This window comes from Schistocerca piceifrons, chromosome 1 (genome assembly GCF_021461385.2).
Source record: "Schistocerca piceifrons isolate TAMUIC-IGC-003096 chromosome 1, iqSchPice1.1, whole genome shotgun sequence".
NCBI classification, from domain to species: domain Eukaryota; kingdom Metazoa; phylum Arthropoda; class Insecta; order Orthoptera; family Acrididae; genus Schistocerca; species Schistocerca piceifrons.
Window position 1 is genome coordinate 1061390282 of NC_060138.1, and position 15602 is coordinate 1061405883.

At 39.6% G+C, this 15602-nt stretch overlaps 1 protein-coding gene across 1 annotated transcript in view; it reads left to right on the forward strand.

Annotated features, from left to right (window-relative positions):
- LOC124777570 (DC-STAMP domain-containing protein 2) overlaps positions 1–13397 on the forward strand; it is a 254458-nt gene extending 241061 nt beyond the window's left edge. Inside the window, exon 12 of the mRNA XM_047253029.1 lies at positions 13175–13397. Coding sequence (XP_047108985.1) covers positions 13175–13397 — 223 coding nt within the window. The remainder of the gene's footprint in view (positions 1–13174) is intronic.
- Positions 13398–15602: the final 2205 nt, after the last annotated feature.

Genomic DNA, 15602 nt, shown 5'->3' on the forward strand with positions numbered 1-15602 from the left:
GGCAGATAGTTGGATCCTTCAGATCAATAAACCATTTTAATGTGCATGATCAGTTAACGTTTTGAAGCATTTTCCATACAAGTAGCAACAGAAGTACCTAATGCCACATACCAGGATTGGCATTGCTGTATAGTGGAATAGTTCCTCTCAGTCTTGGTTAATTGAATAGAAGCATAGGCTATAGGGCACACTGTTCCATCCACCTCTTGACTTGATGGACAATCTAAGACATAGCTACTAGAGTCACATGGCAATATAAACTTCTTCTGGAATGTTGAAGAGCAAGGATGGAACTGAAGCTTATGTTTCAGGGGTATAAGAAAGCCACTAAATTGCATGTAATACATTGGTGTACAACATGCAGCAAATGTGAGCATTATTCTCTCTTCCATAGCAAAAAACTCTCCACTTTCAACTACGTAAAGGAAAGTTGTGTACATTGAGAACAGGAACGTTTATTGGAAATGAAGAGGATAAGAAAATTTGTCTCCATGCAGATAACAACAGAATAATAATATTAAAAACTAAAGCTACAGAGTTCAATAGTATCTCTTCTTAGGCACGTAATAAGCACGCATGTCAGAGTCCCAGCACAGGCGAGCATGTGAACTTCTTTGATGTAACTTGGCAATCACCTGATCATGCTGCGGGACATGTGATCTTCACTGTTGCCACATCAGCCTTCCCAGTAGAAGCAGAGTGTCATCTCCTTCCATCAGCCCTGATGCCATTGAGAAATCTTGATGGAAAATTGAAGTGCCGGCCCGACTGTGTTTGGCATGGCAGCTGAGGCACCAGCAGTTCATCAGATGGTGGTTTGATCATAGAAGGAGGGAAAGGCAGTTGTCTGCTTGTAGAAGGTGGGGGTGTATCAAAAGAGTCAGCAAACACAAATGTGGGCTTCACACTATTGTTGGAGACTGCACTGCATTTGTACTGTAGCAGGATGTCCATTGTTTTATCAATATTGGTGAGAACATGATGAGGTCCCGTATATGGCAGTGTGAGAGGTGCTTCAACCCCATCTTGTTGAAGCATGATGTGTGTGCTGTTTGTTAATTCTTTATGCACAAATGAGGAATCTGAACCATGTCATGGCACCAGTTAAGGTCGCATTTCAGCAATGTGTTCTCTGAGTCAAGTTATTAATTTGGGTTGACGTAAAAGGTCTGCCAACGATGCTCTTGACTGAACAATTTTCCCTGGTAGACAGAGTGTCTCTCCATAAACAAGATCTGCCGATAAGGCATCGAGATCTGGCTTGTGTACTGTTTGTAGGCCAAGAAGTACGAGTGGTAAGGCCGTGGCCTGATTCGTATCGTAGCATGTTAGCGCTGCTTTCAAGGAGCTGTGCCAGCACTCCACCGTCCCATTGCTGGCTGGGTGTTAGCTTGTGGTCAGATGGTGTGTAGCATCACATAATTTGCCCATCTGTATGAAAAGTTCAGATTCAAACTGGAACCCTCTATCAATTGTTATATGTAGTGGACAACCAAATTTTCAATCCCATTGCGCCATAAATGCTGCTGCCAGTGTATCAGCAGAAGTACTGATTCAGGACAACACATCAATCTATCAATAATTGTAATGGGTATCGCCATCCTTCTAACAGTGGCAGGAGTCCCACAATGTGTAGGTGAATGTGGGCAAATCTCTCAGTGATCTTCAGAAAGTTGCCAATGGGTGCATACACATGCCATATAATCTTGCTTTGTAGGAATGCTATGCAAGAGCGGGCCCACTGCCAACAACCATTTTGGATAGCTTGCCAAATGTAGTGGGAGGCACTGAGTTTCACTGATGCTCTGATGCCTGGGTGGCAGGGGTGGTGTACGCCATGGAAAATTAACTTGCCCATAGTCCTGCTGGCATGTATGGGTGGTTTCTTCCAGTGAAAGTGTTGCAATAGGGTTGTGTGTTTGCTTCAGGTACGATGACCAGTTTCAGTTGTAGACCAGTCTGTGTATCATGCAGAAGGTTACAGAGCTCCTGATCCATCTGTTACACATCACATAAGTGTGAAAGGCTGACAGTCTCTGTGACCAGCCAACCTGAGACAAGCAGTCAGCCACCATGTTATTGAGGCCTGAGACGACGTGTTGTATGTCAGTCGAGAGTTGCATTACATATTCCAGCTAGCTAAATTGCCATGGCGAACACTTGTTGTTGTTTAGCAGGAAGGTGTATGTGAGTGGCTTGTGATCTGTGTACATGGTAAAGGTTCTTGTTTCCAGTTGGGTGCAGAAGTACTTTACTGCTGCATATGTGGCATGATCGTATGCTCTCCATCTTTGCTGCGCTGGTGTCAGTTTACATGAAAATAAGGCAAGGGGTTGTCATGTGTCACCGATACATTTCCGAAGTTGCCACTCCAATTGCTATTTGACTGGCATCTGTAACTAATGCCAGGGGCGCATCTGTAACTAATGCCAGGGGCGCATCTGTGGTAGGGTGTGCAGGGAGTGCAGCATCCGCAAGAGTCTTCTAGGTTGCCTCACATGCATCGATCATTGTTGGGGTCCACTGCAGTAATGCTTTGCCCTTCACCTTGGGACAGTCATGAGTGGTTCCTGCTCTTCAGCGGCATGTGGCAGATGACATTAGTAAAAATTGAGCATGCCAAGGAATCTGCACAACTCTTTTGCTGTAGCTGGTCATTTGATGTTTAATAGGGCCTCGACTTTTTCTGATAGTGGGCACAAGCTTTATGATGAAATGCCATGTCCCAAGAAAGTCACCTCTGACTGATCAAATACAAACTTTGACATGTTTAGGACAATGCAGTAAGTAGCAAGACATTTGAAAACCCGAGTAAAGAGCCACTGGTGTAATTCTGGCATTTCTGAGAAGATGAGGACATCATCGAGGTAAGCAAAGCAATGTAGCAATCCTGTTAATACAGAATCGATGAATCTCTGTTAGGTTTGTGCTGTGTTCCTAAGACCAAAGGTCATAAACAGGCTCTCAAATAAACAGAGAGGTGTAATTATTGCCATCATGGGAATTTCTTTCTTCCTGCTGCGAGGCCCTGAGGGGCCTGGTAAGCGTTGAGAACTGGTCGAGTAACTTGGTGAACTCACCTGCCACTGCTTGGACGAGCTTGACATTGCAGTTGACCATGCGACATCAATATCCGATTGCAAAAACCAAAAATCTCTCCAAATGCCATAGCTTCCCACAAGTAACAAAGTCCAGAACACCAAGAGACAAAACACACACAGTAGAAATAAAGCGTGAACTCAGAAATATATGGAATCAGGTGACAGAGACTGAATAAGCTTACCCTTTCACACTTGAAGAAATCGAATCAGTGCTCAAGAGTATCACACCAGGGAAAGTGCCAGGATTTGATGACATCAGCCCCGAATTCCTAATAAACTGTAGTAAACAAGCAAAACTCTGCCTAGCCAGATTCTTCACCGACATCATCCAGACTAGTAATCTACCCAGAGAGTTCAAACAAAAAAGATAATGGCCATCCTAAAACGATGGAAAGCAGCAAACTTATCTGAGAGCTACAGGCTTATTGCTTTATTATCAGTAACATACAAGTTACTTGAAAGTCTCACATACATCAGAATCTCTCAGAAAATATTTGATGTAATACCAATCAAACAGGCAGGCTTCAGACCAATAAGAAGCAGTGCTGACCAAGTTCTCTAGCTTACAACTTATATTGAAGCGGGATTTCAAAGAAAGCTTAAATCCTCTGCTGCATTTATTGACGTATCAGCCACCTAAACCACTGTCTGGTGAGTAGGCATGATCCACAAATTACTTCATCTAAAGTCAACAGCACATTTGCTAAATGACATACTGAATGACAGAACATTTCAGGTTATCACAGGGATCAATGTAAGTTCACCAAGAAAACTCAAGAATGGCCTGCCACAAGGATCGGTACTTGCACCAGTCCTATTCGACCTCTATATTGCTAACATGCCAGAGACGAGATCTAAAAAGCACAACTATGCTGGTGACTGGATACCTGCACCAAGATGTAACTCATTTGAAGAATCAGAGGAGGTCCTTACAGCTGACCTGGAGAAGTTGGGAGGGTACTACCAAAAATGGTGCTCCAAGCAAATGACAACAAAACAGCTGTTACATGCTTTCATCTGATTAACAAACTTGCCAAAAGGGAGCTTAGAATATGATTTGAGAACACAGGACTTACTCATAATAAAACATCAAAATATCTGGGTGTGATACTCGATATAAGTCTCACATTTAAAGAGCATATAACAAAAATAGCAGAGAAATTACAATCAAGCAACAATATTATACAAAACTGTGGAACAATATGGGGAGCATCAGCCTCTGTCCTACACTCATCCGCTCTGAACCTTGTCTTCTCAAGTGCTGAATACTGTGTGCCAATGTGGCTTAACAGTCCTCACACTTGTAAAATTGAAGCTCAACTCAATAACACAATGAGAATGATTGCAGGAGTCATCAAATCTGCTCCTACATAATGGCTCCCAGTACTGAGTTATATACCATCATCAAATTTGCATCATATAAACGCACTCATGATGAGTACAAGAAGATCTTGAGCAACAATAACCTACCAACACATGAGGACACTGAATACACCTCCCATAGACGCCTTCAATCCAGAAAGCCCCCTATCAAAATGGCAATTAAAGCCACAGAGGAAAAATTCAGTTTGATTCAAGCCTGGCGTCAACAGTGGGCCACAAAACAGAGTAATGAAATTCCACGTATTACCCAAAAGCCAGAGGTTTTGAGTTACGATGTAAAATCTGATCAACTCTGAACAGAATACGGCCTCAGCATGGTAGATGTGCCTATTTCTTGCATAAATGTGGCAAGAAATTGACACCCTTCTGTGAATGTTGTGAAATCCTAACAGTAAAACACATCGTAGAAGAATGCCCTCAGACAGCTTATGAAGGGAAACCCGAAAATTTCCCGACAGCAACTCCAGAAGCAATAGCCTGTTAGATGTTTGTTTATAACTATAATAATTTCAACTAATTGTATTATCATTTGTGTTTTACTGCCACACACTAAATAAATAAATCCAGTTGCTGACAGCCCAGTGACAGCATACTGGAGGCAGGTGTCAACAACATCGGGTAGTGGGTGGCAGTGGGCAAGTAGGTCTGCCCCAATAATCGGTTCTGCTATGTCAATGATGACGAATTTAGAAGTTATTGCATGATGCAGTTCCTGGTCTGATTCCATATGCTGTGTGCCGTACGTTCAAGTATCAAAATTGTTGGCCGCTGTCAGCATGAAGCTGGCAGTTGGGCAATACTTATGAGCCTTATCTCACAGCAGAATATTTAAACCTGAGCCGTTATCTATCAAGAATTTGTGTCCTGACTACAGCTGGTGAGATAGAGGTGGGTAGAAGGTCAGACAGGCACAGCAACATCTGCTTGGCACTTAACATTTCTATATTCGCAAAGTGCGTTGCACTTATGAGCTGGATCCCCAAATTGCTGATGATACCAGCATATATTCATGACTTTGGTGTCATTTCAATGAGACACATCATGAGTGGAATGGCTCTGTGATCACTAATGGTAACTACTTGTAGCGCCGGGATCAGTGAAGAGTTTATTCAGTTGATTAGACAGAACATCAATTTTACTTATCAAGCCTTCATTTAATTATTGCTCCATTGCTGTGACTTTTTTTGAAAGCTTGTTGCAATCATGTTTTGTTTTCATTGCGGTGCTGTCGCACATAATGGTAACATCGGATCCAGATGGGGGCACAATAGCAGCTTGTATCTTGTCAGCCTTTGTCCAAGGATATCTCGGTTTGAGAGGCAATTATCGCTTTCACTTGCACTAGCAGCCTACTGCTCCATATTGTGTGTAGTAGTGCTTCTGGCATAGTGTGAGCATCCACTTTGCTTCTGAAGTGACATAAGCATTGTGAGGTTTTCTTGTCATTGACGTCTTCTTGCAAAAGTACCTCTCACACTCTCTCCTCTTAAGAGGCAGACACGGAGCATATTAGTTCTGACTTCAGTTTAGAATAGGCGTCCGTGTCCAGAGGTGCCATTAGTATATCTTGCACTTCTGCTGCATATCTGTTGTCAAGTTGGCTTACCACACTGACTTACCACCAGGGCAAATTTAGTGGTGCCTGTCATTACACCAGAACATAAAAAATTTACTTTCACTTGCACAAACCAGAGAGTTGGATTAGTAGGCCAGAGTAATGGAAGTTGTACAGTCAATATTGACATGTTATGCATTTCTTCATTTGGCATTTTGTTACTGTAAATCAATGTTTTCTCATTGCGAACTACTCGTCTGAGGCACTATCAGGTTGTGGTCACCACTGAAGCTTATCTTATGGGGCTATAAGATAGCTACTAAATTGCATGTGATACATGGGCAAACAGCATGCAACAAATGCGAGTGTTATTCTTTCTTCTGTATTAAAAAACTCTCCACTCTCAACTACATAAAGGAAAGTGTTGTACATTGAGAACAGGAACATTGATTGGAAATGAAAAAGATAATAAAACTTGTCACTGTGACAGACAACAACAGAATAATAATATTTAAAACTAAAACCACAGAGCTCAATAGTGTCTCTTCTTAGTCTTGGAATAAGTGCACACTTCAGCACCCCAGGTGGTGAGCTTGTGAACTTTTTTGATGAAACTTTGACAAAACGCATGATCTCCCCCATTGCCACAGGACGACTGGTCAGTAAATCCTTCAATCTCTAAGGCATGTGTCATCCTGTGAAACTTACCTCTTTCTTCAGAATATGTGTGACCAGTCTCACCATTTCCTCAGATTTTGGCACAAATATTCAGTATTAGTTAGCCAGACCTAAAAATAAGTGTAACTTGTTTTCTGTATTAGGAATAGGAAATTTCCACAAAGCTTGTACAACCCAGGGATCTGTTTGCCTGCCATCCTCATCAAAATGAAAGGCATTCCTGCAAACTCATTATTAGCTGTGTTGCTTGTAGTCAACTAAACGTGCCACATAACCACACGATGAGCTTCTGTATGTCCTTGGGAAACACTATACTATCATCAATGTAAACTGTGCACTGTTGTTCTTTGTTCTGTATTTAAAAAACTCTCCACTCTCAACTATGTAAAGGAAAGCTTTGTACATTGAGAACAGGAACATTGATTGGAAATGAAAAAGATAATAAAATTTGTCACTGTGACAGATAGTTTCAGACCTTGTAACATCCCTTCTGACAGGTGTTGGAATGTTGGCATTGCATTCATCAATCCATATGTCATTTAGCAGTATTGGTATTGACCAGATAAAGGCATAAATCTAATCTGGAGTCAGTCCTCTGCTGTTACTTCTAACTGATGATACCGTCTTTTCAAATCCATGTTTGTGAAATATTGGCATTGCCCTAGTTACCAGTATACAAATTTTCCATAACATTTGGCCCTAGGTGACAGTGCACTAATTAAAATACTGATAACACAACAAAAACAATATGCTCTTTTTGGGCACAACTACCACTTGTGCCTCTCTATGACTGGCACTTAATTCTGTAATCCTACTGATCTACAAACCCTTCATCACCAACTGGAGATAATGTCAAACTCAGTATGGTTTTTTGTACATCAGCAGTTCATTCCCTGCTACTTATTCTGGCAGCTTTCTCTTGAATTCTACTGTATATTAAGTAAATTTATTTAATCTCTCCAGTTTATTCCATAAAAAAACTACACTCATCACAAAAAATGCTGACATTAATTGTCAGAATCTATACATCTATATCATTCATAAGCAGTTATATTTTAGAAATAACTGCTGTGTTGAAGTGGGAACACTCCTTTAACCATGCAAAATGGAGTAGTTTGGTGTTTCACCAGATTCAAATGGCATCAGAGCTTGTACTGGCTGCCGCTTGGGGAGTGACAATCAAGTGTAGATTGAGCAACATACTTGAAATCAGCATATTTGATGTCAGCCAAATGATAAGTGCCTGAAAACTGGGTATCTTGTGTCTCCTAGGGACTAGACTGTGGCACCATAAAATGTTATTCTGTTAGTACCTACCTCAGACTGCTGTGTAAGCTGCTGTAGGTAGCAACATGTTAAAGAGATGTGTTGACATCATTTACCACATTGTGTAACAACAGATAAAAAGGCCACAGGCAGCATACATTCACCATCCAACACTGATTGACAACAATTGGTGAGCAGCCACACAATTCACACTGATCTCACAATGTATACAGAAGCCACAGCCCAACATGTGTAACTCTTCTCAGAGAGATTAGCATGGATAAAGGAAAGTTCCGTTCGGATGCTCATAAAGTATGGAGAAAGTGGTTAGCATGCTTGATTAATAATTAGTGAACCCTTGCTTGATTCCCAAAGAATTTGTTGCTAAATAGCACACTTTAATCATGACATTAGTCAGAAACCATTAATTTATGATATAAGAAGTCAGTCTTAAATCAACAGTTGCCTTCTAACAAGACGATGGAACAGTGGCTGAAAAGGACTAGGGCACCCTCTTGCCACTGGAGTGGGAAACTGTCCTTAAAAAGCAGATTAGCCAGCTGCATGGTGGTTCAAAAGTCAGCTATTGCAAAAAATAAGGAAACTGTTGCACTGAAGTCATAGAATATAAATCCACTGAAAATAGGGCTCCTAATTGGAAAAATGCCATAATGATCTCCCTATGGGCAAAATATTCAAGATTAGTGCCTCAGTCAGATCTCTGGGAGGTAACTGCTATGTGGGAGGTGACCCCAAGAAAAGGGTTCAAGTATCAACAAAAGGGATTGGAAAATGCCAAAATTCTGAATTTGGTATAGAAGCTAAAAAATGGGAAAAATATCCAGATACTGAAACTGGACGTAGTCAGAGTCAATAAGTGAAATGAAAACAAAATAAAGCTATCTGATCAGGTGAAATTGAATAATAGGCCTACCTGCAGCATCTGAAAAAAGTGTAATTAGTGTATGGTTCATTATGAATAAGATGCTGGAGCAGAGAGTGAGTTTCCATGAACAGTTCAGTGACAGAAATATTCTCATCAGAATAAAAACTAAAACCAGTGCCAAAAACTGTAGTTATGGTATGCTTGCTATCATCAAAAGCAGAAGATGAAGAAAGAGAATTTTGAGGGAATTGAATAAGTAATTCTTTATACAACGTGCATCTGAAAAGTTAGGTGAATTGTCCCAGAAAACATAGAAGACAAGGATTACAAACAAAGTACCTTTACTGGCCTCCAGAGTAATCACCATTAGCTACAACACACTTCTGAAATCATTTGTAAAGCATCAGTGAATTCTTCTTTTTGGAATTGCTTCAAGCATTCTGGTCATATGTCGTTGGATATTCACAATGTCTGCTGACGTTCATGAAGAATAGTGCTTCTTCTGTCTTTCCTTATCTTCAACTCTTCTGCCCTCAAGCTCAATGACAGCCACTGAGCATACACAAGCACTCGTTCGATGAGGTCTGGGATTGTGCATGTTGACCCAAGCGTGGCTCATCCTCATCATTGTCCTTTCCATCTCTTAAGCATTTAAACCACCCAGACATACATTTTTCCTTAGTGCTTCAACACTGTGTACTTGCAATAATACTCCATGAGTCTTCATCACCATTTTCCCTAATTTGAAGCAAAACTTCATGTTACATAGTGCTAGATTTTTCTCTCCATTTTGCAATGACAAGAGTGCGCACAGATGCTTGCAGATGATCGATGGCTGTCTTTGAGAATGAAAGCAGAAGATTTGAAGATAAGCAAAGACAGTACAGGCACTGTTGTTCTTGAACTTTAGCAAACATTGTGAATATTAGCGAACATTGTGAATATCCAACAGCATGAGACCATGGTGCTTCAAGCAGCTCCACAACGATCATTTGCTGACAGTTTCCAACAGCTTTACAAATGGTGTCAGAAGTGTGCTATCGCTAATGCTGAAGATCAGTAAACATAGTTTGCTCTTAACTGTTGTTTTCTTTATTTTCTGAGACCAGTCATTGGACTTTTCAGATATATCTTGTACAAAGGAAAATGAAATCTATCAATTGTGGAGGGTGGGGGGGTTGAAACATTGTAATAGGGGAAAGAATAGGAGGTATAGTTATAAGAGAACATAGGCTCAGCAGTAGAAATGAGAGAAAAAAATATTCTCTGAGTTCTGCAAAAACTTCCAGCTAATAGTGGCAAGTTCTCTGTTCAAAAGTCAGAAGAGGAGGTATTATAGGCCTACATGAAAAAGGCTAGGCAACACACAATGATATCAGCTGGTGAGACAGAGATTCTGAAATCAGACACTGGATTATAAGGCCTACCTAGGAGGAGCTATAGATTCAGGTCACAAATTAGTGATGATGAAGAGTAGGCTGAAGTGTGAGAGAATTATTAGAGAGAGTCACCATAGTAATAGGATACTGAATTATGCAGGAATGATGTGCATTTGAAGTTCTCTGACATTGTAAAAACTGTGTTGTATGTAGTTTGGTTAAGGAGGAATAAACATCTTCAAAATGGCTAGTCAGAATAGTTCAACAATTTAGATATGGGAGTGGCCACTGGGTCACTGCAGTGAAATTGGGAGTGATAGGAGAAATATTTCAAATGATTAAAAAAGAAGGAAATATAAATATATTCATAAAGAGAAAGTTATTCAGCAATCAAGTCATTTAGGAATAAAATCAGTAGGCAGTACAAGAAGGCTACAGCAAAATGGTCACTGAAAAAATTGATGGAATTGAGAAACAAATGCTTGTTTTAATCACTGATTCAGCATATAGGAAAGTAAAACTGTGAAACCTGGAGGAGAATGTAGGAAGGTGGAAAGAGTACTTTGAGATGGAACTATCTGTTAACATTATAGACAAAGAAACAGTTGTCAGATTGGAGGACATAAAGGATGCAGCATTAGAGTCAGAGTTTGACAGAGATCAAGGTCAGGTATATATGAAAAATTGCTTATAATTAACTTAGTGGCTCATGCATCTAAATTATCAGAATAATATACAGAAAAGTAGGATAGAAAATTGAGCCTCCGTTAGATGACAACCGAAAACCAAGAGATACCAGAAAGGTAGTTCGGCATTATACTTGACTATGGAAACAAGACTTGAGAGAAATCAAGACGCTTTCATGAGATATTTTGTGTAGTAGTACATTGGTTACAGTTGTGGCCATGCATTCTCATGCTGGAAAAGTACCCTTAAAGCACTGCCATCAAAGTCAAAACACACGGGCATTGGATTTCGTGAACATAGGATAACACTGTCTGTTTCTTGTATTACTGCAAGCACAGTCATATATCACAAGCAATTACCATCTGTGGCTGCATGGCCAGAAGAGGACTACCTCACCACACAGAAGCATTGAGGCTTTCGTGTCAGTGTCTTGAAATATGAACATGACCTTAGTCAGTACCCAAAGAAAATCTGTATTTGTTACTAAGAGCAGCCTACCTGTATTTCGACACAGTCCACTGCTACAACTGCATCTGTAATCTGCAAGCTGGCATGTGACATAGGGTGCATACCATTCTTATCTTCCCCTCCTATTCCATTCATGTATGGCACACAGAAAAAAAGCCTGTCAGTATCCCTTCATATAGACAGAAATTTGTCTAATGTTAGCATTGTGGCCACTATGCAAGATGTATAGCAGAGTAAATAGCATGCTTCTTGACTCATTTTGGAACATAAGCTTGTGGAATTTTGTTGAGTAATGTTCTCTGTGATGCACAACACATTTCTTGTAATATATTCTAGTGCAGTTAGTTGACCTTTTGCATGTATTCTCATGCCGACTGAAGAAACCAGTGACGAATCTTGACTCTCCTTTCAGCCTTTTCTATTTGTCCCTCTAACCCAAGGTAAGAGTTCCAGACTGATAGACAGTTCTCAAGAACTGGTCAAATGAGGATGTTGTAAGTTTTCTTCTATTTACGCACATTATACTACATTTATATATGTTATGATTCAGCAGCTAATATTCGTACTATCTGCGAGTACCTCTGCATTTTGTAACAAGTTTCTAAAAATTTCAGCTCCTTTTACACAACTCTGTCATCTGCTAATAGTTTCATAGAGTTACAGTTATTATCTACCAGGTCATTTAGTTACAGCACCAACCGTATCACACTATGTTGCAGTACACCAGATACTACCTTTGCTTCTGACAGTGCCTCCCCATTAAGAGCGACACAGTGAGTTCTGTCTACTAGGAAGTCTTCTATCCAATTGCATATCGGGGGGCATTTTTTTAAATTTACTAAGTAACAGTGCAGAACTGTATCAAAGAGTTCCTGGAAGCCAAGAAACTCAGCATCAACCTGAACTCCTACTGCTTTCTGATTCCCAGGACTGAACAGAGTAAGCTGGGTTCACCACAATCATTGCTTTTGAAAACAATGTTGATTCCTACATAGAGGGTATTGAGGCTCCAGGGTAGTCATCATATGCAAGCATAGTTTCATTTTCTGCAATTGTATTAGAAAACTATGTCAGCGACTTCGATCTGTGGCTCTGTGTGTCCATCTTGCGACCCTTCTTATGAGCTGATTGACCTGTACCTTTCTCCAGTCATGTGATATGCACTATTGTTCCAGTGATGTACTGTAAACTGATGCTAGAAGAGGGCCCAGTTCCAATGCAAAACTGATGGGCATCCCATCATGTCCTGTGGTCTTTCCTCTAGTGAGTGATTTGTGCAGTTTTTCAGTTATTTTTATATCTGTCCCCATTGTTATATCAAAGGAAAATTCAACTGAGAAAACTAATAAATTGTGTGACATAATTTTTGGCCATTAATTGCCTTCAAAGGTGAAATGTGTACTCATATCTCCATCCATCTTGACTACAAGTGGGCCCCTCTCACGCTGTGGTCTGAGAGACCTGTCCTTCCTTTTTAACTTCCTCAACCAGTCCCTCTCTCCTCCCCAAGGAAGGAACTATTAGTTCTACAAGCTAGGTGGTGCATGTCTCTTAATTTTATGTATGCCTATCAGTAGTACTACACATTCCATATCCTGAAGGTAAGCACTAGCCAATAATTGTCCCCATAGTTGATTAGTGAAATGGAATTAGTTAAATCCTGAATGAATAGTGTAGAGCCAATAGCAAATACATAAAACAGAAGTAATCGTCTGCAGTTGAACTGACTAATTTTATTTATATTTTCATTTGTCTTTTCTTTAAATGGCAGATGTGCTCTTCTGCAAAGGATAATACCCCATACACCACAAAAGGCTTGCCTAGTTTGTGCAGAAACTCAAGGGGAACTCAAGAGTTGTCCCAAACTCGACTGTGCAGGCACCTACTGTCATCAGTGCTTCAAAGATCTGAAGAACATTTGCACTATCTGCATGGAACCAATTGAATATGGTGATTTAACAGATGTCAGTGAAGAAAAGTTAGTACATATGTAGTATTTTGTATATATTATTAATGCAAATTTATGTTTGTGAAAGTAGATATTTTGTTTAATAGAATAAAGTAGCAATCACTAACTCCAAGAAATACAAATGTTTTTTAAGCTATGATCCTGTCAGAGGTGTCATGCTCTTTGTTTCCCCTGATCTGAGAACCAGAATGGAAGAAGAAAGATTAGAGTTCAAGTCTCATCAATGCAGAGGTCATCAGGGCCACAATCAAAGCAGCAGCTCACCCATCCAGTTGCAGGGGAATCTGAACTAATGTTCAACTTTACATTTTTCTCATTCCAAAGAACCATCTGAGTGGAATATCATGTCAAGAGAAAGAAAATAATTTCTGGGAGCAAATGGATATTAAATCCTGAACTTTCTGCTTGTAAGCTGAAAAGTACAACTGGGCAAGTGACCACCTTATAATTTTGAGGTCTAGTTCCATTACATGCTGTCTTCAGTTTAAAAATGCATAAATTTTCACATGTAATCACATCTGATTTTTAAGATTTGTTGTAGTAACAATGTCTTTCCATTTCACAGCAATTGAAGGGTTAATGTCTACTGAGTTTGTACTTTGCGGAACGTAAAGCTACAAGCGCTACATTTTGCATTTTCAACAAGATTTGTATTAATTTTTCTGTCATTTAAAGTGAGCTGGATTAAGCTTGGACACACAGTTAATTTTCTTAAGAGGTGTTTTTTAGGGCAGTTCTTTATAGCTGTTGTGCTGCACTGATCTACATAGCTGCATTCAGATGTGAGACTCTCAATTTTTTTATTTATACATGTTTCAAAAACTGTGGCTTGCACACTAAACAATGGAGATATGTGCATTGGCAATTTTAGAAGCTACAGTAAAAGAAATAAAGGGATAAGGGAACAGACTGGAACCTAATTTGTGTATTTTCATTGTACCTGCCTGCAATTCAGTATGACATATTTACAGTCAGTAGCAATCAATCTTTAATTTATATTGCTGATATTCCAACCTGGAGTTTCCACTGTTTGAAAGTAAGTTGTGTGAGACATGTAGTCAGGAAGTAAAAACTGGAAGTTTTTTGCTAGATGCCCAGAGATAAGAAGAGCCCATGTTAATGACCTGAGAAAATGAGGCTAAATAACATTAAGACAACATGTGGGAGAAATTCGAGAAATCTGGGTGCGTACAACTGAATATAAAAAAATATGAAGCTTGATGATGGTCTTTATTTAGCAATGGATGTCAAGTAGCTGATGGGAAAGAAGCAGACATTATGTTCATATTCTCCTGGGCAAATAAAGTACTGTCTTTCCATTCAGAACATTGTCAGCCTCACCACATGAATGAAAAAAGAAAATTCTTTTACATACAAAGCTATATATTAAAAGGTGCTAGTCCTTAGATAAAAGTAGATTCCATATACCTATCTGAATCAGATAATTCATTTATTTATCCAAATTAGTAACTAATTAAGGATTTAGCTGAATTAGAGAAATTATTAATCTGAGAGTTTTATAAAAAAAAGTCAGTAAACCACTGCGTAGGTGTATAGTGTATCAGTCACAAAACAGTGTGAATTTTAATACTTCTGCAAGAATCTAGTATGTAGCCATACAAAATTATTACAGTGATGATCAAATAGAATGACATTTCTACTAATTTTGATCCTTATATTATTATAAACTGTAATACTGTTACCAGTTCCATAAAATATCCCTACACCAGTCTTTATACACCACTTCCAGCCAATGAGTCCTCAGTCTGCTGGTAGATTTCAGTCAGCAGTGTCTCTATGTACTCCTCTTGTTAACGACATGTAGCTTCTGTTTCACTGAGGGACCGTACTTTGAAACTATGTAAGGAGCCTGCACCTAGCTATCAGCTGGTCATCACATCAATGTTAAAGTCTACAGTAATTATAAATTTCTCTATATCAAAAAGATGAGCATTTGCATATCACTATCAGATACCAGCAGATGTATTGTGTTCAGTGACTGTGTAATAGTCATAGCTAGAACAAACACGATATAGAAAACATAATTATTTAATTGGATAGATAAAAAGTTTACTCACCAAGCAGTGGCAGAACACACATATAAAAGATGGTTGTAACTGGCAAGCTTTCATAGCCAGTGGCCCCTTCTGCATGCAGAAGGGTTGAAGGGGAAGCAAGAGGGTTGAAGGAAAAGGACTGTAGAGATCTAGGAAAAGGGGAAAGTCACCCA